Below are 23,991 nucleotides of genomic sequence, written 5' to 3'. Positions count from 1 at the left end.
CAAACTATGCTGGGAAGTTTTTTCCCTTCTTTTCGAGTGTCTGTATGGATATGGTAATCCATAAGAACAAGGGAACACTGCACAATTCCACGTTGCTAAATGCGTCTGTGCTCTTGTGATGCGAGGCGCTGCCTCCGTCTGCCAAACTGAATTTCATTAGCGTGGGTGTTCTGACTCAAGCCCTCCCCTACGCCTGTCAATCTAACGAGCTAAGCATTAGCCAGGCCCTGAATGTGATTTAGAAGGAGTTCTTGGAAACTGTGCACTCAGACAGACACACACACACACACACACACACATAAACACGTACAGGCGTACACTCACGTACGCACACATGCACACACCACACACGCACAAACACACTCATACACATTAAACACACACACACACAGACACACCGTTATTCGTTCCCAGATGAAATAAAACTTTAGATGGAGGAGGGGAAGAACAAAGACAAAGTAGTGTTAATGTCCGGGAGATTGAGCTGTAAGTTGATTGTACATCGAGTGAGAAATGATTTAGGGCCTGGCAGTGAAATGCTAATGCCCTCTGCGCTGGGAATGATTAAAAGTGGGGGGATTTGGGTTTGGCGTCTCCACTGGTTTGACTGCTAGCCCGTCTGCATTTGCATAGATATCTCTTTTTTTTTTTTTGTTCTTGCCGCCTCAAGATGATAATTTTCCTCCTGCACCCCCCACTTCTCTCAGTGATGGCAACGGCGTTTGATGGAGGCTCCTCACTCACCTACTCCTCCCAGGAGACGCTGTCAGGGATCCGGGACAGGGAATCCAAGATATCCCCCGTCAAGGAGGACGCCGGGGTCACGGGTCAGTCACTGGACAGCGTGACGCTGGGCTTCCAGACGAGACATGCGCCCGCGCTGCTCCTGGTGGCGCAGGGGCTCGGACGGCGCTACGTGGCCATCATCTTGACCAGAGCCGGTACTGAAACCACCACACACACACATCCGTTTTCAGACTTTTAGGAAGCCCAACCCACCATACACTACTGGCTTTGTAGAGGCCAGATGGATAAATCAAATCAGGTGGAGACATCACACATGCACACACACACACACACACACACACACACACACCTGAGCAGTCTGGATTGGATACATGCTGCAGACCAGCCTGAGTGATTTGAAGTAGCTCTGGCCAGCCCCATCTACAGTACATCTATTTTTAGAGATGTAATAGTGGATTGATTTAATTGAAGGCTTTTTTATCTTTTCATTTGGTGGTCCATCATAGGACACAGAACTTCATTGTGTTATAGTCTGAACAATTGGAAGGGACGATATGTGTGTTTATTTTGTCCATAACATAACCATATACCGTCAGAATAAATGTAAAATTTATACCAAATCTAGTTGCCTGATAAAAGTGTCCAATGGCTGCCTGCTATTTCTGTATGCCAGGAGGAGCAGTGAGAATATTTTCACCCTTTTCAAGGTGCAATGTCAAGAGAGCAAGAGTGTATCTGAGCAAAACATTTTCAATGCCGTCTCTGGAAATGATGTTCCACTTCAGTGCAAAAGTTGTGTGCTGATCCTGAGAGGGTGAACTCTCAAGTGCCGCTATGGTCCCCTTAGGAAGTATGCAGATCAAGTATCGTCTAGACGAGGATAAGGAGCCAGACTCACTGAGCCCCAGGTCCCCAAGTTTATCTAACGGCCAGCTACACTGGCTCCGACTGAGTCGTGAAGGAAAGGATGTGTTTGTTCAAGTAAGTTCACTTTTTAAATAATTTACTTTTTCAAGTTGTTTTTTTTGCTAACATATATTTTAAGCTGATTCTGTTCTCCTAAATCCATATGCATTACCCAAAACGAGGAAAATGTGGTGTTGGCGAGATAACTTAACCTAATTTTGCCCTGAGATTAGTGACACTTGTTTTCACATCCAAACAGAAGGGAAGCAGCCTTAAAAGCCTATGCTGGTGGGGACGTATTGGTCACTTAGCTGAAGCCTAACTGCCTGTGCCTCTCGTGGGGGAACTCTCCTTTCAGATAGATGATGGCCTGACACAAATCTTCACACTCACATCTGCGTCTGCCCTGAGACCTTTGAAGAGTGTGACACTCGGCAAACTCTCTGGTGAGTGACTGTGTGTGTGACTGTGTGTGTGTGTGTGTGACTGTGTGTGTGTGTGTGTGACTGTGTGTGTGTGTGTGTGTGTGTGTGTGTCTCTCTGGCTGAGAGAGATAGTCAGGCAGCCTATATAACTCCACCTGTTGCCAGTTCTCGCTTCGGCACTTCAACTCATCACCCAGGATTTACATCTGTCAGACCTCTGGCAATATAATTCTCCATGAATTTTAATGAAGAAAAGATATTCTCCAGCACTCTCTCTCCGCTCCTCTCCTCTGGTCTCCCTTTCTCCCTCTCTCAACCTAATGTGGATAAGGCTGTTTTCCTCATCCCCTCACTAAAAGGAGATGGCAAGAGTTAACACTAGGAGAAGGGGGGGGGGGGCATTCTCTTGGAGTGCCAGTAGAACAGCAGAAGAGGTTGAGTGAAGGCTAAATTGATTTGCCAGGCGTTGCCTTGGAGACCCCTTCTTCCTCTAATCTGCAGACTGATGGGATGGCATGCCATGGCAAGGGACTTGAGCGAATGTTTCAGATAAATCAACAATAAGGCCTTCAACAGAATACTCCACACTGGCTCGTCATAAAGCAACACAGGTGAGTGAGAGTGAATGAAAGTGTTGGAGGTAAAGAGAGAGAGGAAGAGAGGGAGGGATGAACACATCGATTCTGTCTCCTCTGGTTTCCACCTATCAGCTGCCTAAATGAAATTAGAAAAGATTCAACATTGAGTTCACCACCTCTAAGGCATTAGTCCATGTCAAAAGCACAGACGAAACATCTGACATGCTTTGAATGGAACTTCAGTGTGTCTAATGTGTTTATGTATGTTGACAGTTGCATTTGGACATGAAATCGGATCCAAATACTAAGGCAATAGCAGTGAGACACTCTGGAAAGTGTTTTTAAAGACAAAGCCTTAATGGGACACTCACCATTTTAGAAAGATTACTTACATAATATCATGTTTTTCTCCACTATTTCTACTGCAGGAAGTGACATCATGGATGAAGAGGTGGTTGAAGCAGGACTAAGTGGTTTCATTGGCTGTCTGTCCTCAGTCCAGTTCAATCAGGTCGCCCCTCTGAAGGAGGCTCTGGGTCACAGAAGCTCGTTGGTCAGCATCAGCGGCCATCTGTCTGAGTCCAGCTGCAGTTCTCTTTCCACTCCAAACACTCTGGCCACAACACACTCACTTGCAGGTCAGAAGCCACAGTGACCTCAGAGTGGCACTGGCTAACACACACGCACTGTTACCAAAATTGACACGGTTACACTCAAGGCTTAGCTAATACTGAAAAGCAGCCAAACAAAAGTGCCTTGTGGAGGAAGACTATGTATTTTCAAAATACACACTATTTCATCAAGGTTAGTCTTAGGGACGAGACATAAATTCAATAGACTGTCTCAGACACTCATGCTGGGGGTTCACAGCCTGGTAAAAAAAATCATTGACATTGTAGACGTGAAGTGTGACAAAAAATACATACTAATAAGGCTATGCCTACAGGCTCTAGATACCTCATGCATACTCCATCTCTGTGTCTTCAATCCCCCTTTGACACCACCGTGAGGACACATTTGCGTTAAAATCTCGGAATACTCTTAATGCTGTTATGTTTAATATTCACACTCATGTAGTCCCCATTTTCACCATGGTTCTCACACTCTTTTTACTTGTTGAGATCACACCAAAGTTAATGCATATTTAACTTTTGTATCATTTTCAAACTGCCAGGCTCATTATACTGTCTCAGTATGCTTAAGATGTCACTAAGCAGACATAAGCACTGTGAGTGAAAAATACTGATGAGTACTGGAATACACATAGTAAACTGACAAAACACTGTCAACCAATTCTGCTTTAATCTCAGACACTCATTCTCAAGCCCCAGCCGCCAGATGTTGGAAACCTTCATTTTTTCCCCTTGTAAGATCTGGCTATCGATCAGTGATGACACTAATAACATGATATGGCCATTGCCTCTCAAGTCTAATTTAATTATATGTTTTTGTCGGCATTTTTTTATTTATTAGTATTTTCCTTTGATGATCGGTGATGACTGTGATAGCATGACATGGAAGTTGTTTATACCAGCTAATTTAAATGTTTATATAAGCATTTTGTTTTTGCATTTCTTAATGTGCCATGTTCTCTGTGGTCCCATTTCTTCCCAGACCACTCAGAGAAAGGAGGCCGAGGCAAAGAGCCCCTAAAGGAGACGGAGCACAATGAGTCAGCAGTCATTGGAGGTATGCTGGTCAGCTATGTTGAAGGAGACTTGTCTATGCTTATCCTCATGACACTGACCTACAGACACCTCAGCACACCATTCCAATTTTACCTGTCCCTGATGCCCCCTCAGATTTTGGAACAAAGGGGTTGAAAATATTGATTTTGAGTGCTTCAAAAGAGGTATCATTATTCACCACCACTTACACTGCTATCTGATCACTTGCCAACTCTGCAGTGTGGTGATGATGATGGATTTGCCGGCTGCTCTTTTGTTTTTCGCAGGTGTGGTGGCTGCGGTGGTGTTCACCACCCTCTGCGCTATGGGGGTAATCATCCGCTTCCTGTACCAGCACCGGAGGCCTCCGCCCGCACCCGTCATGGCTGAAAAGAAGGAGCACCGCGGCAGCCTGGACCCCCACCCTCCACACCCCCCGCATCTGTATCGGACTGAGCTGGAGCCCCACAAGTCCACCAGGGACCATAAGGAGTATTTCATCTGAGTGCATTGGGGGTTCTGCTATCATAGCAAATCTCATGGTCCTAAATAAGGCAAGAAAACAGAACTGTTTGCCACTCATAGAAAATGCCACCCAAAAGCCTTCTAACTCTCCCTATTTTCTGCTGTTGTTATTTTGGGCTAGCCCAGGAAAGGGGCGTGGCACTACCTGAGATGGGGGGGGTCCCTCACCATGGAGATTATGGATACTTTCCAGTGGTATTGTGGGATGTGAAGTCCTTTTTTGCATCTGTTACTATCTAACTTAGTCATGAGTAAATCATACAACATGCCAGTACAGATATGCAGGTTTTTCATCCACCAAGTTGCATCTTCAGAGTCAAACAGTGTTTGGTGTCCGAGCATGGGCATATACTATTCTATCTTTCAGTCGCTTGTCATGGTTTTTGTACGTTGGAGCAAAGCTTGTAAAGAATGTCAAAGACTTGCATACTGGAAAGCCGAAGAGCTATGATGGTACTTAATGTTTTGAAAAAAGATGAAAACCTCAACTGAACTCATCAACCAAGCCAACTTGAAAACTTCAAGTACTCTACAGGGAGAGAGAATATACAAATACTAGAGAGTGACTTTGAGTGTGTTGACAACATTATTAACAAGTGTTCATAAAATTACACATCCCCGCAATGTCTTATAATCAGATATCCTGTTTGGTGGTAGGTGACAATCATGTTTGTCATGTCAACATGCAGTGGGGGTGTAGTCATATTCAGAGCATCGTTGTTACTTATCGGATTGCTGGCCTGGCATAGTAGAAAAAGCAAAGACCCCTGTACAGTGGCTCTTTGTGTTAGCAAAGTCTAAGCAAACCTGTGCCTGGGCCTGGTGTCCTCTTCTTCAAGTGCATTAAGAGTCTGAGAAAACAGCTCTATTACAAAACAACCCACCTCCTTATTTTAGTCGTGTTCATATGGACATTTATTTCTTTATTCATTTTTCGTTTCTTTGTGTGTGTACGTATGATTAGGGTTGTTTTTATGGCTACTACTGTAAATGTTCAATGTAAATAGATTTCATAATTATATTTAATAAATTAAGCTTTTCTACAGCTTTATGTGCATAATGTACATCCCCAGAGTGTTTTTAGTGTCATTATTGTGACGACCAACTAGCACGGTCATATAGGTTTTTGTTATGTTTTTTCTTGATGGGCATGTAGCTCTATTAGGCTGCCTTTGGTCCCCAAGAAGCTAAAAGCAGTTTTCGGGGAATAACTTGCCATTCGTTGTGCCTCAAGGAGGTCTGAGGGAGGCACAAGTTTATGAAATATGACTTGCTGAATTACTGCTGCAATCTTTTCATGCACTCCAAATCAACCAAATTCAAATATCCCGCTATCCAACAGTAATACATGCATCGCAGCTAATGAAAATGTGTCTGTGTGTGTGTGTGTGTGTCTGTGGTAAGCTGTTACTTTTGTGACAGTAAGTATCTTAATGTCTGAATTGGACAAAATCTTTTAATGTCTGGATTAGACATGTTTGTGACATTAGAGGGATTATTAAGGAAGATCAGTGCCACATTTGACAGCTTAAACGGTGTAGTGAAATCATTACCCAAAGCAGCAATCTTACGCAGTTATTTTAAGAGCCTAAGATATAACAAACTTACCGGGTATATTTTTGAGGGGTCATGCAGTTTTGCTCTGGTACCTACACTATTACTTTTAATGAGACACTGAAAAGTCCTAACATGGTTGTCTCATCCTTGGCCTCGCTGGTATGTTTTCCTGCCTCTTTTGAGCATGGCAGATCGTTTTTATTTCTCCTCTAGGGAAAAAACTTTCTCTCCTATTAAATTCTCAGCTTTCCTCAGTGACATAACAATAATTGACATTGGTAAATGTGTGTGCGTGTGCATGTGCGTGTGTCTGTTTGAATGCATAAATTAAATTCGGCACAGCTCTGTACATGTTTACTAAACATTTCTCCAAGGATTTCCATGCAAGTTAATCAACCTGAAAGAGGCACCCTGCACATATTCTCTGTGCTACATTCCGATGACTCTACCCAACGCCATCTGCCTGCTTCTTCAAGCTCTCCCTACACCAGCAGCACGACAACCCAACATGTACTGTATACATATATCAATCTATCACTGAATCAGATCAGATGCCTTAAGCCGTAGGGAGGCTTATCAGCAAGCATCACACTGTCACAGCGTCATCATCACACCACCGGAGAGAAACTGAAATGTGCCAGTTCTGATCTGGGGCAAGGAGTCTTGGGTAAGGACAGGTGAAGAGAGGGAGAGAGAGAGAGATGTGTTGCTCATCAGGTGTTAATTAAATGCCCTCAGAATTGTGTGGTAACGACACACACATACACTTTCTTCAGTCTCTGATCTCAGGCAGGGGAAAAATACACCCCGGCATAATCGGGGCTCTAAAACTCAAAGTTCACACCTCATAGCTAATCAAACCGTGCATGGCCCTAAAAGTTCTCTCTGCAGAAGTGGAAAAGTGTAGGTGTCATTTTACACCTTGAATTGTGAACCATGATGTGGAAATGAGCCATGTCAAGAGAGCAATGAACAGCACCACTGCACTCTGTCCAACTCGAGTCTTCTGCCGACATCAATTTCAAAGCATGACAAAATACAAAAAAGGAGGAAATATAGAAGAAGTATGCCTGAATTATTGACAAACTCAAGCTCATTATGTCCAAGTAGCGCATCTCACAAGGAGGAATCAAAAGGAAGGGAGGAGGGAGGATTTATCATTAGCTTCCCTGGGAGGCACATTCACAGAGGAGATCATTTCGCAGAGAGAGAGAAAAGAGAGACAGGACACTTGGCAAAGAGTGAGGGATGAGGGGAACCCTGTTATTACGTTTGGGATGTGCCCATGAAAAATGAGCGCAGGACAGAACAGTCATCTGAGAGAACTCCTTCCCCAGTGCAGTAGTTCACCCTCCTTTGCACAAGGCCAGCACTCACTCTGGGTTCACCCTCCTTTGCCAGTACATAGATTCATCACTAGACCCAGAGAAAGTAGTAGTGTGAAGGCATCCAAAATCCCTTGCACTATACTGTGGGGCTTGGTACCATGAGCATCTCAGTATAAAAAGTAAAAACCTGATGAGCAATGCAATCTCACCCACTCAGCATTTTATTCCCAGGCTTCCTATTCGGCTGATGCTTGAGTGTTGTTCCTCAATTGTAAATCCTTTTTGATTAAAACAAATCTGACAAATGAGAGTTTATCTGAGTAAATGTAAATTGGCAGATGCTTTTATCCAAAGCGATGTTCAAGTGAGAAACCACACTTGTCCGTGTAGTAGGAGGGTAAATGTGAATGTAAATGGTGTGTCTAAGTTTTAACATTTACTTTGGTCTATTCGCCCAACGTAAGGGGAAAATGAAATCTGGTCATATTTGATGTGTTCAGACAAGACAGGTATGTGTACACAGTGGTCAGTCATTAGCTCAAATGTCTGTCCACAATGTCTAGGACAAAATCTGTGAAGTCTTCAGATTCTGGTAACTTAGTGCTCATTGATTTATATTGCACCATTAACAAGGAGACAAACAGAACTGGTCTCAAATCAGAATTCCTTGAAACAAACATTAGTTTGGGGAGAATCACAGCTTGACAATCATGCTGGACAGATTGCTTAAATGTCTATCAATGGATCCACCAATCACCAGCAGGAGGGCTAATTGATTTATAATAAAGTGACTAATTAAAATAGGAAATACAATTATGTCTCGCCTTGATTGCAATCGATTGTGTGGGAGACCAGCTTGTCTGGAACACATGGTCAGAGCTCACCCTGCAGAACACCCAACACCCCCCCCCCCCCCACTTCCCACACACACACACACACACACACAGTCCCTGCTTATCATACTGATTCAATCAAGTCTCCCACTCCCCTTTTGTAAACATCTCAACGTGACGACACACACATTTCACCACTTAACAATTACACACACGTCCTGTGGCCTGAAGGGACACAGAGGCAGTTAATTAACCTTGACTGACATTTATACAAGGACAGCAGACTGGAGCCTGCATACAGTATGTGTGTGTGTGTGTGTGTGTGTTTGTGTGTGTGTGTGTGTTTGTGTAGGTATGTGTACAAAGGATAATCAACAACACAGAGTGTGTACCTTCAATTCCTATGTGCATCTGTGTGTGTGTGTGTGTGTGTGTGTGTGTGTGTGTGTGTGTGTGTGTGTGTGTGTGTGTTTGGGTGTGTACACATGTGCATCTCTACCCTGTGTGCCAGCATAAAAGCTGGACAGAGAACCTCATAATTGAATTACTTTCTGGCATTTTTACCTTGACAAAGCCAGACAGGCACACCAACCTCACAGCAGCTGGGAGCGACGGGCACGGTGCCAGGCGACTGGTAAACTGGCTAATGATGAGCATCAGTCAGGGGCTAATGGGCAGATCGGCTGAGCCCAACGGCTCGGTGGCGGCGGCGACACCAACACTCAAGAGAACGGCAGGCAGCATATGCCAGGTCCCCGCATACATACATATGTAGATGCACACTTTAGATTACAGGTCCCCATTTTCAAATCACACTGTTGCAGAGTCAGGTCTGTGAGGAGACTGTGGAACACGCTGTCTTTAATGCCTGAAATGGGACACCATCTGTTCCTTACTTTGGCTTACAGTTGGCTGCTTTGTGCTCAAATGAAGGGAGGGCGGGATGCTGTGCAATGCACACTTTCTTTGAGATGTGTGTGTCCCAGGCCTGGAGTGCTGACTGGAATTTGATGTGGACATGCCTTAAATAAACAAATAAAAATCACATACTGGTCTGCAGGGACTTTCGACATTCAAGAAGTGCAGTTCAAGGCCTATAGGTGTGATGTTCATGTGTGGGGGATTTATAATAGGACACTCTGAGAGTCTTTGTATTCCTGACACAGCTTCCTGCCTCTAGATTGCTGCTCCATTACATGAAAATGTGGCAGGTGTGATTTTTTCACAAATTCGTCAGAGGGTTTCTCCCTATCTGAGTGAGTAGGGCCCCCACCACCATCACCACTGCCACCCATCCTCACCCCAACACAGACAGACACACACACACACACACACACACACACACACACACACACACACACACACACACACACATCACACATCACACATCACACATCACACATATACACTCAACCTTGCCCCAAAACCTGCATGTCTGCACTTTCTGTGCTCACTTTATGGAGGGTGTTGGGCATCATTTATAACCAGCGGCGGTGCAATTGTATGAATCTCCAAACGTTGCAGCAGCCCTGCCTTGACCAGCCCAGCAGCCTCTTTACTGATGACTTGTCAGGGGAGGTGTGCTGAGCACAGCGCAGCCCGACAGCATGGAGGTGAAAGCAGAAAGCACATAGACACACAGAGCCCTCACTCACTCACTCACTGGCTCCCCGCAACCACTCAGGATAGAGAGACAGACAGTACAGCATGTTCCCTGTTATGTCTGAATGGTCGTACATGGTACGTAATGGTATCTATAAATGTGTTGACACGATTCAACCATTTCAAGTGGTTGCATAAGTCTCGTCAAATGGTGATTTGGATTTTCAAGTCATGCTGCACTTCATATTTTACCTGCCACAGAATTATCCCCATTAATAAAACATTTTATGTACTATCCCAACTGCCTATTTGTGGTAAAATGTATCAATGACCTTTTTTACAACTTCAGCAATACTAGCCTTAGAAGTATAATGATCAAGTCAGTATTTTGGATTTGCAATGACATAACTTACTTACTAAAGAAAAATGACGCACTCCAAATCTCTCCTGCTTCAGGAAAGATCTACTTTAAAAACAAACAGTCATCCAACTCAAGCTGCTCTTGACATCTTTGTGTAGGTGGCAGAAACACTTTGCATTAATACTGCCTTATACTGTGCATGTTAAAACAACAATACCTAGAGTACAGACAATCTATAAAAATATGTACTCATGGAGGTCAAGGGTCAGGATTGTTTCCATCATCTTCAACATGCAATGCAACAACGGCTGCTCTTTAACAATACAAAACAGAGATTGTGTAGCATCTCATGTGGCTCAACACTCACCTCAAATAAAAGCAAGTACTACACCTGGGAGGCAAGCTGGATGAAAACTGCACCCCTAAGCCCCACATCAGTCTCTAAAAGACTCTCACAGTGTGTCCCATGGTCCCATGATGTGTAACAATCACATGCATCACAACAAAAAAAATACACAAAAGTATGTCACTTGAGTACCTCAAGATCAGAAAAGGCTCTCTGAGATAAGCTATTATGTCAACATGGCCAAGCAAACAAGCTAATAAATACAAAACAATGGAATGAATGCATTTTATAACCAGCACCTAAACTATGGGTACCATGTACCATCTAAACTCTTGATATAGAAGGCTGTCCTCCCTAATGGTATGTCCCTGTCTCACCTCCATCACCATAACACACATAAAGCCATTGGCATACCTGTGAATACCTACGTACTGTTTTGGACTCAACAAGAAGTATTGAAGTTTACCTTTGTGGTCAATGAAAGGAAAGGGTCAATGAAAGCGTATGTGTGTTAGCTCAATGAAAACTAGCTGAGTCCAATCACTTTGTCTGTGTTTGACCTGCAGTCACTTTTAAACGATGTTCAAAGAGCCCGCAGCATGGGCTTTGCTGTGTCTGAGACAGGCTGTACAGGGTGAGCACTTAGCATGATGCAGACCATAGGTATATATACATGCAGTATAGGAAGTTCCACTGACTTTCATCTGTTTCAAACAAATCCCATCTGATGAGCATGTCTGTATGGATACCGAACAAGTAGCCCTTGAGGTACAAGTGCAGAGACTCATAATGTAAGGAGATGAATACCTCAGTTTAGACTTTTCATCTACAGTCATACTGTTCATTATTTTGTTTCATCTCCATTTTTGAAGTTGCAAGCATGTGCATAGGTTTCTAATAAATATGAAAAAAAAGAAAGAATGTAAAGGCCTCAAGACCTCACAGCATCAATACGCACTTCAAGAGAACATAGCAGACATCAGTGAAGACCTCTCCTGGACCACCAACACTGCATCACTGGCGAAGAAAGCTCAGCGCCGCCTCTACTTCCTGCGAAAACTCAGGCGAGCAAGTGCTCCACCAGCCATCATGACCACATTCTACCGAGGCACCATTGAGAGCATCCTCTCCAGCTGTATCGCTGTGTGGGGCGGAAGCTGCACTGAATACAACAGGAAAGCCCTGCAGCGCATAGTGAACACAGCTGGAAGGATCATTGGTGCTTCACTCCCCTCCCTGAAAGACATTTACACCACCCGCAAGGCGACCACAATTGTTTTTTTTTTTTTTTTAAGTATATTTTTTTGGGCTTTTTATGCCTTTAATTATAGGACAGTGGAGAGTGACAGGAAGTGAATGGGAGAGAGAGCAGGGGTGGGATCCGGAAAGGACCACGGGGCAGAAATTGAACCCGGGTCGCCGGCGTACGGCACAGGTGCCCCAGCCAGTTGTGCCACAGCTGGGGCAGTGACCACAATTGTGAGTGATGCAAGTCACCCCGCTCAAAATTTGTTTGATCTACTGCCCTCTGGGAAGAGGTACAGAAGCCTGCGCTCCCGCACCACCAGACTCACCAACAGCTTCATACACCAGGCTGTTAGGATGCTGAACTCTCTCCCCCCTCCACCCTCAGCTACATAACATCCTGGACTTTGGACCCACAATGGCTGCCTTGCACTACTCCACTTGCACTACTCCACTTGTACACTTGCACACTTTGCACACTTTCAACTTGTTGTTGTCCTGTTGTCCTGAAAACACAACACACTTCTGCTGCTCTTACATAACTTGCACCACTATGCCACTTGCTTACTTAGGTCAAACAGAACTACCTCAGCCATTTATTGGCCTGACTTTGCACTATTATATTGACTGTCTATGCACAATTGCACAATTTCAACCCAATTTTGCTGCTCTTATTTCTTCATTGTATGTGCCTTCTTATTTACTCTTTTATTGTTTACTTGAATGTTATGTTTGTCTGTGGACTTAAATTGGTAGAATATGTCTTGTCTCCACCGTGGGATAGTGAGAAATGTAATTTCGATCTCTTTGTATGTCTTGGCATGTGAAGAAATTGACAATAAAGCAGACTTTGACTTTGACTTTGACTGGCAACAAATAGCAGCATGGATTAACTAAACATTAAGTAGTAAAGTAATCAGGCCAGTGAACATTAAGGTTTTTCCTCCCTGTGATTGTGTACTCAGAAAATCAGGTCAGAAAACCAGACATTATTTGGTCTATCTGACATGATTATAAAATATTAGGTTATGTTGTATCCATTAAACTCAGATTGAACATTCTATTAGGCAAATAGCCCATATGATGTATTATGGAACATAGGCTACTTGCCATCCATATGTTGTAACCCTTCCTGGTCATATGTTGTAGTCAGTCCAACCCTTCCTGATCATACGCACTGATGTGTTGTGTTTGACTTCATGGCAACATGCAATAGTGCCCTAGGCAGTTTGTTGTGACAAATAATAGCAAGAGTATGAACTGCAAAGTATATTGCAGAATCATTGAATCGTGATATTGTCAAAATACTATGATAATGATAATATCAATTTGTCAGTTACTCTACCACCCCTAGTGTAGATTAGATTAACATGCTATGAATTTCATAGTTTCACTAAAGAAATTACAAAAACAATGAAAGCAATGGTATTGTAAAAATAATAAATAAACTAAATAAAACAAGAACACTAAGATATGTGGATGTTGGAAGCAGTGGCTCACCTCAGCTGTGATTAAAAATGTGAGGAGCTTTCAAGTTCAAGAAAAACAATGGTATATAGTTAAGTGGGTGGAAAAAAACACTCCCCATAATTTTGACAGTACACACTCCTCAAAGTCACCTACCTGACTCGATTATTGGCTAATGAACTCTGGCCCCTTCACACTAACTGTACGCACTTAAGTTACAGCTGCAGCGCACCTTTTAGTTTTCACTTTAGGTTAGCACCTTTTATTTCTTACCTTGGTTAGATCCCAAGGTAAAAACTTCTCCCCCCACCTCCCCCCCTTTTTTATTGAATTTCCTGTTGCTGGCGCACCGTTATTATCGTAAGTACTGTTCCTTTCAACTGAACAGAAGATAAATGTTCCACCACAGGAAGCTGACATTTGCCAAGTAATCACCGGGAGGTCACCCAGGTGCAGAATCATGGCCAACACTGGAACTGAGCGGAGCAGTACCCTCAGAATGCCACACTGCTTAGGTTTATGGGCCTTACCTGAAATTAGCAATGTGACTCCCTTTGTTGCCTAAACTGTTCAAATAAACACCTGGGTCACATAACCTTTCGCGAAGGTCAATCTAATCTGTGTGTATGATTTGCGAGTCTAGAGAAACTTTTCAGCTTTGCTCTCAGTGACTGGTGCAATCTAGTTTTCTTTTTTTGGCCTCAGCACAAATGTTTTGGCAAATACCAGGTTTTACATCATCCCCGGAAAGACTCCTGGGCTGGCCTCTGCTAGATCTGATGACTAAGGACAATAATTATAGGCTATTGGATGTCAGTGTGATTTACTGTTAAAATAATGAGAAGTTGATTTCAAGGAACATTCAGAGGGGATTAAAAGATTTAAAAAGCAACCATTATTCAATGCCAGTCTGATGAAGCCTAATATTTATTATTTGTTTTATTTATAAGATACATCCAATCATTCATGACCTTTTTTGCCGAATAATGACAAACAGACTTTTTTTCAGGGCTCACTTAAATTGTTTACAATGGCTCCCCAGCTAAAGTCTGATGACAAAGAGGTATATTGAGGCCCTGGTCTGTCCTGTTTATATGGATACTCACTGTTACCTTGAATCTAGAATTACTGTATTTGTGCAAAGATCCAAAGACATATCATGTTTCTTTACCAATGGTCCAATACAGCACCTTCTACAGGCATACAAGACAAATACAACTCTCAGTTCATTTGAGATTACAGTCTGGTAATCCTGTTTGTAGTAGCGTTCACTCAGCCACCAGGATGGCGGACCAATCAGGGACCAGTGGGAATGACATTACAGTGATCTGCTGTAGGAGTGGGATTCTTGTCCCTCCAGCTGTCATTTTCAAGGGGTCCTCTGAGTTCTCTGAGTCCCTCATAAGATCTGAGATATATCATAAAGAATTTTATTTTTTTCAGAGCCATTTAAAAAAAATGTTTTACATATGAATCCAAGCTTTTCAAAGAGGACACGATCAGCATGGATACATTGATGTAAAAAAGAAGGTATTTCTCTTGTGATGTGAATAATACTAGATAATTACTAGAAGGAATATTTGCCTCTAAAACGTTGATGATAAACGATGATAAAAGATGAAACACAAACACAGGAGAAAGGGTCAATGCAATAGGTCAGTATTCAGTATAGTTATGGTTGCTTTGAAGGACACAGTCCCTCATTATCTACTATCAAGATAGGTCTAGAAATTCCTATGGCACACAGACATCTCTGATCCTCACATACAGAGACCTGAAACACTTAGAGTACAAAATAATTTCTCTGACTCCTTTTTCCTGCTTTTCTCATATGAATGTAATTATATGGATTATGAGCCGCAGAGAATAATAAAACCACTGACTATCCTGATGCTTGATAGCTCTGTAGACCTCTGCAGTTTGTCTTTTTTTACCCAGCAAGCAGCTCTTGAGAGCACAGGGGAAATTTCCATAGAGATGATGGACATGCCACCTATGCTGAGAAACGCAAGGTGCACAGTAAGGAGTTCTGTTGCCATCTGTGGTACTTGTGGTATCTGAGGTACTTTCTGCCGAGCTACCAAGCTGATTCTGCCCACAAAGCCCTGGCATTAAGGGAGGGTTGAGCCCTAACACAGGGATCATGTCTTAGAACAAGTCAAGGGCCACACTAACAAACTGGACTCATATTTATACATACAAATAAAAACACACATGCATGTAGACACACACCTACTGTGTATGTGCACACGCACGCACACACACACACACACACACACACACACACACGTACACACACACACACACACACACACAAACACACACACACACACACACTCAAACACACAGATCATCTGATCATCATTCTTGATAGGCTACATTAATATCATAGATAATAGCATCATCATCTTCTTCAACAGACTATGATTATTGACAGTTATTCATCTAATAGTTCACATTTAACAAGACAAATGTGGCAAATTAGTCTGTCCTGACTGCAATGACTCAATTGGCTACTGGTTTAGTTTAGAGTGACCTGTTTATTATTGTCACTGTGACTGTGTCACCTCAACACAATTAACAAAGTTGTAATTTTCTCCACTGAAACATACAGCCACCTCCTAACACCTGGCAGCTAAAGTATGTATCCTGAAGTTCATTAAAGTATAAGGCCAGAAGCCTGATATTCCAAGAGAAGTCTGCATCAAGACAGCACAGAGGGGAAGGACAAAGCAATGGGAAAGGAGAACTGGAACATTAAGTTCTTCCTCCTGCTCTACTCTGCCATCATATTGTCTTTATCTACACACACTGAAGTGGGTCTTCCTTTGTTCTCAGTAAAGGAAAAAAAATAACAGGAACTTTTGTCTGGTTTTAATTTCCTGCAAACAAAAGGATGTACTTTTAGGCTGAAAAGAATGCACTTCAGTGACGTAATGCGACTGCACAAATGCTTAAATATGTAACCTTGACTGTTGTGCAATGATCAAAATCAATCTCTCATGCCATCAAGAAGAGGAAGACAAATAACACAGGCATATGGCATGTGTGAGGGCCACTGCTCTAAACTGCCATTCAATTATAGGAACATGTCTGCTATTGGTTGCCGTGCTATTTGTGAGCACCAGATTTCTGCACGAGAGAGAAAGGAAGGCAAAAAAATCAATACATTGATATTGAGGAGACAGATAGACTCTCCGCTGTAATTCTCATCTCCAAAGTGTTATCATAGCTCTCTCTGAACTACCTTGGCACACAAAAAAGGAAAATCGATAATGTGATGCCACAAAGGAGTATAAAAGACAGGTCAGCACATTTTCAGCATCGGGTAGTACTTGGGGAGGGTGGGGGAGTGTGTGTTTGTGTTGGGGGAGAGGGGTGTCAGTCGAGAGAAAAGGCATGTTTAGGATTAAGGCAGAATTTCAACACCCAAGCCATTCCTTGGCCCTGGCATACAGACTGACCCAACCAGGGCCTGTTTCATATGTCTGTAAAGAGCTGATGTGAATAATCATCAGCGTTAGCTTGGTTGCTCCACAAATTGCTCTTTTGTGGTGTAACAACCCAAATAAAAGCACTACGCTGCAGAGGAATGACATACAGAAGAGTCTCTGCTTTGTCTGGGGCTGAAGTGAAGGGTCTCTCCCCTGACTGCACAGTAGAGCAACCACCAGAAGGGCCAGATGTACAGCTCAGTTCAGACTGGTCTCTCTCTCCTCACAGTCCTCGCGCTGTCTTCAAGATGTTTCCGAGCTCCTTAAGTGCTCTGACTCCTGGCTTCATACCACACACCTGATTGTTCAGCTATAAGTTAAGAGATCTACATCTTAGTCAAGTATTATTAATAGCCATCACCCACCTGAGATGTCAGTGCTGAATGTTAATGATTTAGTAGCAACAGATATCAAACAGGCTATTCAGTCTCTAAAATCATGTAGACTCAATGTCTAAATGCCAGCGTGTGATTGTCTGCACTCAAATGGGGTGGGTGCCAAATGGCAACGTTACCAACCTATCCATGTGTCTTGAATCTCTCGGTTTCTCTCAGAAATCCTCACACACAAATCCTTAAATCAGCCTTTTCAGAACACATGATGGAGTATTTCTCTTTTCCTCCCTTTCATTAAATGAAATAGACCATTCTAGGGCCTGAATAAGAGACCCATGAGCTTCAGTCACCTGTCATTTAGAGTGCCATTCATGTTACTGCATCTGTACTCACAGGTAAGGAAAATGACTGACCTTGCTTCCCTTTACACCAAGATTACTTGTGTAACTTAATTGATTAACTCACCGTCCAAGAGCTTATTCAGACATTGGATGAGTTATTTAAGAAGGATTTCAACACAACCTTTCTATGCCTCCTGGAGACATGGGTTTGGTGCTGCACTAAGGCTTTGCCAGCTGAGAGAGGGGTTGAGAAGTAAAATCAGTCCTGCAATACTTGAAGAGGAAACATACAACTAGTTAGACTAAATAAATACAATATGTATTTCTTGAGTATTTCTATAGAATTTGTTAAGAGATTAGTCATCACTGCAAAGTGCTGTGTAGAGCAATGGCTTCATACCGTATTTTGAGCCGTGAGCAGATTGTGAGGAGATGATAATAATGATGCTAAACAGGACAAAACAAATGTTATGGAATCACTTGAAATCGTGTTTAATAACTATGCCAAATCTATTTGCAAATTGAATAACATGAGAAAAATCTTAAGCACAAACGGTGGTGGGTCAGCTAATAGCTGTTATGTCACATGACACTGTTAGTTCACACAGGAGAGCTTTGCTCATAGACACTTTGCACTTTGCCCAGCATTTAAATGGGCCCAGAATGTATAAACAAATGCACCGAATATACAGACCATCATGGCATGCTGTAGCCTGACGTAGTCATACTCAATTCTAGTCAGAATATGAGTCTGATACTGCTCCATTGGGACATAATTATGGGGCGTGTTTCAACCGATACAGGGGGGGAAAGCCTCTGCACTTAATTGGATAGACCTAACTAATCAGAGCAACAAAATAGCTTACCGTGAGGTGTAGGAAGAAAACACACGAACGAACCACCCTTCTTCTCCACAAATGCCTTAAAGGAACACGCCACCCAATGTCAGTAGTAATATATGTTCTTACCTTAACTTTCACGAGTTGAGTCATACCTCTCCCGTGTCCGTACGTGCACTCAAACGCTCTGGTGCGCGGCTGGACTGTGTTAGCATGTTGCTATGCTAGCGGGCTTTGACGGCAACTAAGCGTAGAAGTAATCAAAAACATCCACGTTTTACCGACTTAAATACAGTTGCACGAGTAGTTGATAGAAATGCTACGGCCACGCAACGTGAAACGTGGCGATTTTCCAAGCGAATAAACCGGAGAACTACAATGTGTGACGCAATAGCACTTGGGAGTACTTCGACCTAGCGTAGTAGTATTGTTAACACCTAATTGTAGATCCTATCCACCACAGAGTTTAGAATCCATGCTGGATCGACCCTCAGCCTCTCCCTCCCCTCTGAGCGAGAGAGAGGCACACACACTAGAGATGCGCTGATGGGCTATTATTTCAAACATAACTGCATAGCAAAACTTATCATCCATCAGCCATCCATCAACACCAACGTTTTTTGACCAATTTTCGAAACGGCACCCGCCGACCATCCGCTGGTTGTTTTAATAGGCTATATGGGTGATACAGCGCTGCTGACGTGAGGCTAGAAAGCCCTTGCCTGTTCTAGGAAGACTGATCCAATGCAGCAAATATATTAAAAGGCTAAAGTCGTACATTGGCTATGTTGTAGCCTATCCCCAGAATATCAGCAGCAAACTCAGTCTCTGTCTCGCAAAACAGTCTCCAAATAAAACGCACATCGGCCTGTTGCCTATACTGCCAGCTTGTGAAAATATATCGTCCAAAATGCTTGATTGCATTGCATTCTCCACATTTTTAGCTACATTTTCATGTACCACATCAGCATTTTTGTTCAGTGAATCTTTTGTAAATTGCTTTACAATTACCGTCGGGCAATCTTTTGTAAATTGCTTTAAAATGAATTGCGCTGTCTGTCTGAAAAAGACGCACTCGTGCAGTCAAAATGAATGGGAGTCTTCAGAACAGGATTTTCAGTCACCCTGACATAACAGTGTGTAAAGTAGCCTATAATGTGAATGACTTGTTATTTTATCAAGGATTTCTTTCTTTTTGCAAAAAATAAAGTACAATAGGCATTAATTAGTAGGCCAGGAGCATGTTGAAATTATGTGGCAAATTGCGTTTTTTATTACAATGATAAAATTGTAAAAGGACGTGACCGAAGCTGAGGCAAGCCAGGCAATAGGCCTATGGGCCCGACGGTAATTGTAAAGCAATTTACAAAAGATTCACTGAACAAAAATGCTGATGTGGTACATGAAAATGTAGCTAAAAATGTGGAGAATGCAATGCAATCAAGCATTTTGGACGATATATTTTCACAAGCTGGCAGTATAGGCAACAGGCCGATGTGCGTTTTATTTGGAGACTGTTTTGCGAGACAGAGACTGAGTTTGCTGCTGATATTCTGGGGATAGGCTACAACATAGCCAATGTACGACTTTAGCCTTTTAATATATTTGCTGCATTGGATCAGTCTTCCTAGAACAGGCAAGGGCTTTCTAGCCTCACGTCAGCAGCGCTGTATCACCCATATAGCCTATTAAAACAACCAGCGGATGGTCGGCGGGTGCCGTTTCGAAAATTGGTCAAAAAACGTTGGTGTTGATGGATGGCTGATGGATGATAAGTTTTGCTATGCAGTTATGTTTGAAATAATAGCCCATCAGCGCATCTCTAGTGTGTGTGCCTCTCTCTCGCTCAGAGGGGAGGGAGAGGCTGAGGGTCGATCCAGCATGGATTCTAAACTCTGTGGTGGATAGGATCTACAATTAGGTGTTAACAATACTACTACGCTAGGTCGAAGTACTCCCAAGTGCTATTGCGCCACACATTGTAGTTCTCCGGTTTATTCGCTTGGAAAATCGCCACGTTTCACGTTGCGTGGCCGTAGCATTTCTATCAACTACTCGTGCAACTGTATTTAAGTCGGTAAAACGTGGATGTTTTTGATTACTTCTACGCTTAGTTGCCGTCAAAGCCCGCTAGCATAGCAACATGCTAACACAGTCCAGCCGCGCACCAGAGCGTTTGAGTGCACGTACGGACACGGGAGAGGTATGACTCAACTCGTGAAAGTTAAGGTAAGAACATATATTACTACTGACATTGGGTGGCGTGTTCCTTTAACATTGTTTTCTGGTCTTTTGTAAAAGTTAGTGCCGTCAATAACTCCTAGCCTACAACACTCATTAGCGAAATCTAAGAGATACGTAGTAGGGTAGGCTATTAGGAAAAAACTGATAGCCTATATCCCCTCCGTTTTTAAAAATAATTCTGTTGAACACTGATATGCTACAAACATGTTAAACAGCTGGGAAAGGCTGTCGCAAATCTCTCGAACAGGTGGTCAATCAGAGATTTCAAACGAACGAGGGAACATGTCGCAATGCAACAGCGCTGTTTTCCCTTGATGAAAGTGAAACCACGAGTTTTTCTACATCTCAACTTTGGCCAAAGTTTTCAGAAATAATCGTTTTCAGTGATAATAACCTCATTAAATAATATGCATTTTCCATATGGGGTCTTAAAAGTCATGTATCCTTCTAGCCACAGCGTTTTTGTTTCAAACAAGCCTAATCTAAGCGTGCTCAGATGACGTGATAGACCAGGCGCTGTTGCTCACCTGTCCATCATCGTAAAGCCCGATTTGATTGGTCCGCCCGATCTAGGGCGAGCATACTTGCTCCACAATGGAGCAATGCCAGACCGAACTTCTCGACCTCAAATGTTGTGGGCCGGACTAAGTTCGGAATGGCACCCAGGCTAGGCATGCTGCCAATGGAACTGCAGTTTGTGTTTGACGATTATTATTACACTGAACCCCTCTCTCAGTGTGCTGAAGCAGAGTTCTCCCTCTTATCTATTTTACACCCGAGATGTGAGTGTCACAGAACCATATGGTTTCTCTCGGCACCACATCTGTGAGATCTCCGAGGCTCTGGTGAAAACAAAGGTTCTACTTACTGCTCAGCTGTGTTTCTACTCAGCAGGTTGGCAGAAGATTTGTGCAGGTGCACTAACCAAGGTGAACAAAACTGCTCAGCCAAGGCTGACATCATCATGGCTGTTTTGAGCTCTTTGATCTTCTAAAATATCACTTTAGGTGCCAGTTCACACAATGACTGAATTTGACACTTCAAAGACATGAAGCAGTGAATGGCTTAAGTCATTTCCATAGTTTGGCCCACCTTCAAATGCTGGACAACTGCCAGTGAATCAATCTGCCTTACAGCAGACAACTTTTAACATATAACTTCAGGGAAACTTACCATGGCTAGACTTGGCTTAGCTCACTGTGCTAAGGGCAATCCACTCATCTTCTTGGCCGGAGAGAAGCTAGATGATGCAAACAGCCTGCAGAGGGGAATGAATGGTCTTGAGTGACAAACACTTAACAGGAAGGCTAAACGAGTCCTCTGCAGCTATAGGCTACACAATAGAGCACATCCATCATCACAACCTGTGGTTACATCCTTACCTTCCCAATAACAAATCCTCTTGGATAGTGCGACAAATCAGGAAAAGTACCTTAGTATGTCAGCCACAGCACAGGAATCCAAATAAACAGGGCCAGGAGTCCCATTTAGCAAGAAACAAAATGGATCACTGGACTGTGCCTTACACAGAAGTTATGGACCCTTTCAACATAGCATCATCACCTGGTATGGGAACTCCACAGTTAGAGATTGTAGTACTCTGCAGAGAGTAGTGCGCTCAGCTGAACATACAATAAGAACTCAACTCCCTGCTCTACAAGATATCTATTCCAGAAGAGTACTCCTAAGAGCCCAAAAGATTCTGAAGGACTCTTCTCATCCTAACAATGGGTTATTCCTACTGCTGAAATCAAGAAGACACCTATGTAGTCACAAAGCCAGAACTGAGAGACTCAGGAGAAGTTTTTATCCCCAGGCCATCCGAACTCTGAACTCACACTATACTGACTTTGCACACATTCACTCCTCAGCACTCTCAAACATTTCCCAACTCTGAACTCACACTATACTGACTTTGCACTCATTCACTCCTCAGCACTCATGACCCCCCCCCCCACACACACACACACACACACTCACTCACACACACACACACACCTACAAGACTTTTAGCACTTTTACATCCCTCACCCTATGCTACAGACCTTTTATTTATTTTCTTATTTCATCACACGTCAAAACACACACACACACACACACACACACACATCTGATTTTCTCCAACTTTTGCACATCTCCATAGAACTTTTTATTTATTATTTTTGATTTCTCCTCCATCTACCCATGTCTTTGATTGCCTAGCCTTTCTGCCCCCCCCCCCCATCCCCCACCCCACCCCCAACACACACACAAAAAACACACACACTTACATCACCTCACATACATACAGCACACTGCTTGCTACAGTAAGCCTCGTCTACATACTTGCTGCACACTGCCCCCCCCCCCCCCCTCCCTACATACACAGCACATTGTCTTCAGGATCTTCTCCAACACACATCCTCTACATACTTACAGCACACTGCCCCCACCTACCCACACACACACACACACACAGTCACTGCTCCACTCCCCTCCCGCCCACACACACATCTTCACTGTCATCACTCACATACATCATACATACAGTACTCTGCTTGCAATAGTAAGTCCCTTCACCATACTTGCAGTACACTGCCCCCCCCCTCTCCCCTACATACACAGCACATTATTTCATCAGGAAGCTTCTCCAACACACATCCCCAACATACTTACAGCACACTGCCCCCCCCCCCCCCCCCCCAATACACAGCACATTGTCTCATGAGGAAGCTTCTCCAACACACATATTGCACACTGCCCTCTCCCCACATACACAGCACACTATCCCATCTCCCCTGTCATCCCCCCAACACACACACCAAGACCCCTGGCAGTTGGGTTAGCCCCTTGAGCCGTGGATCTGCCCAATGTTTCTTCCTTGGTAAGGGAGTTTTTCCTTGCCCCTGTTGCTCTTGGGTGCTCCTTGTTGGTGCCCCCCCCCCCCCATTAATGCACAAATAGGCTGACACCAGACATAATTTCACTGCATTTCTTACTTCCAGTAACTATATGCATGTGACAATAAACTTCCTTGTATCCTTGTAACAATAAAAACAAAAACAATGCTTGAACATTCTATTTGGTTCCCAATCTACTTCCTCTGCATCAAAGATTCTAGAGCGCTGTCAGTACACGATCCGTACCGCCTGCCAGATCCGTTCTGCGCATG

At 43.3% G+C, this 23,991-nt stretch overlaps 1 protein-coding gene across 1 annotated transcript in view; it reads left to right on the top strand.

Moving 5' to 3' along the window:
* Positions 1-4,828, top strand: part of cntnap5l (contactin associated protein family member 5 like) — a 48,449-nt gene extending 43,621 nt beyond the window's left edge. The window contains exons 19-24 of the mRNA XM_076302547.1: positions 708-941; positions 1,595-1,728; positions 2,012-2,099; positions 3,085-3,294; positions 4,271-4,345; positions 4,611-4,828. Of these exons, the coding sequence (XP_076158662.1) occupies positions 708-941; positions 1,595-1,728; positions 2,012-2,099; positions 3,085-3,294; positions 4,271-4,345; positions 4,611-4,828 (959 nt within the window). The remainder of the gene's footprint in view (positions 1-707; positions 942-1,594; positions 1,729-2,011; positions 2,100-3,084; positions 3,295-4,270; positions 4,346-4,610) is intronic.
* The last annotated feature ends 19,163 nt before the right edge of the window (positions 4,829-23,991 follow it).

Source organism: Alosa pseudoharengus, unplaced genomic scaffold (assembly GCF_046254945.1).
Source record: "Alosa pseudoharengus isolate Yale_2024_CS ecotype anadromous, Long Island Sound unplaced genomic scaffold, YU_APseudo_1.1 YU_APseudo_1.1_scf_24, whole genome shotgun sequence".
NCBI lineage: Eukaryota > Metazoa > Chordata > Actinopteri > Clupeiformes > Clupeidae > Alosa > Alosa pseudoharengus.
This window is presented reverse-complemented; position numbering and strand designations above follow the sequence as displayed.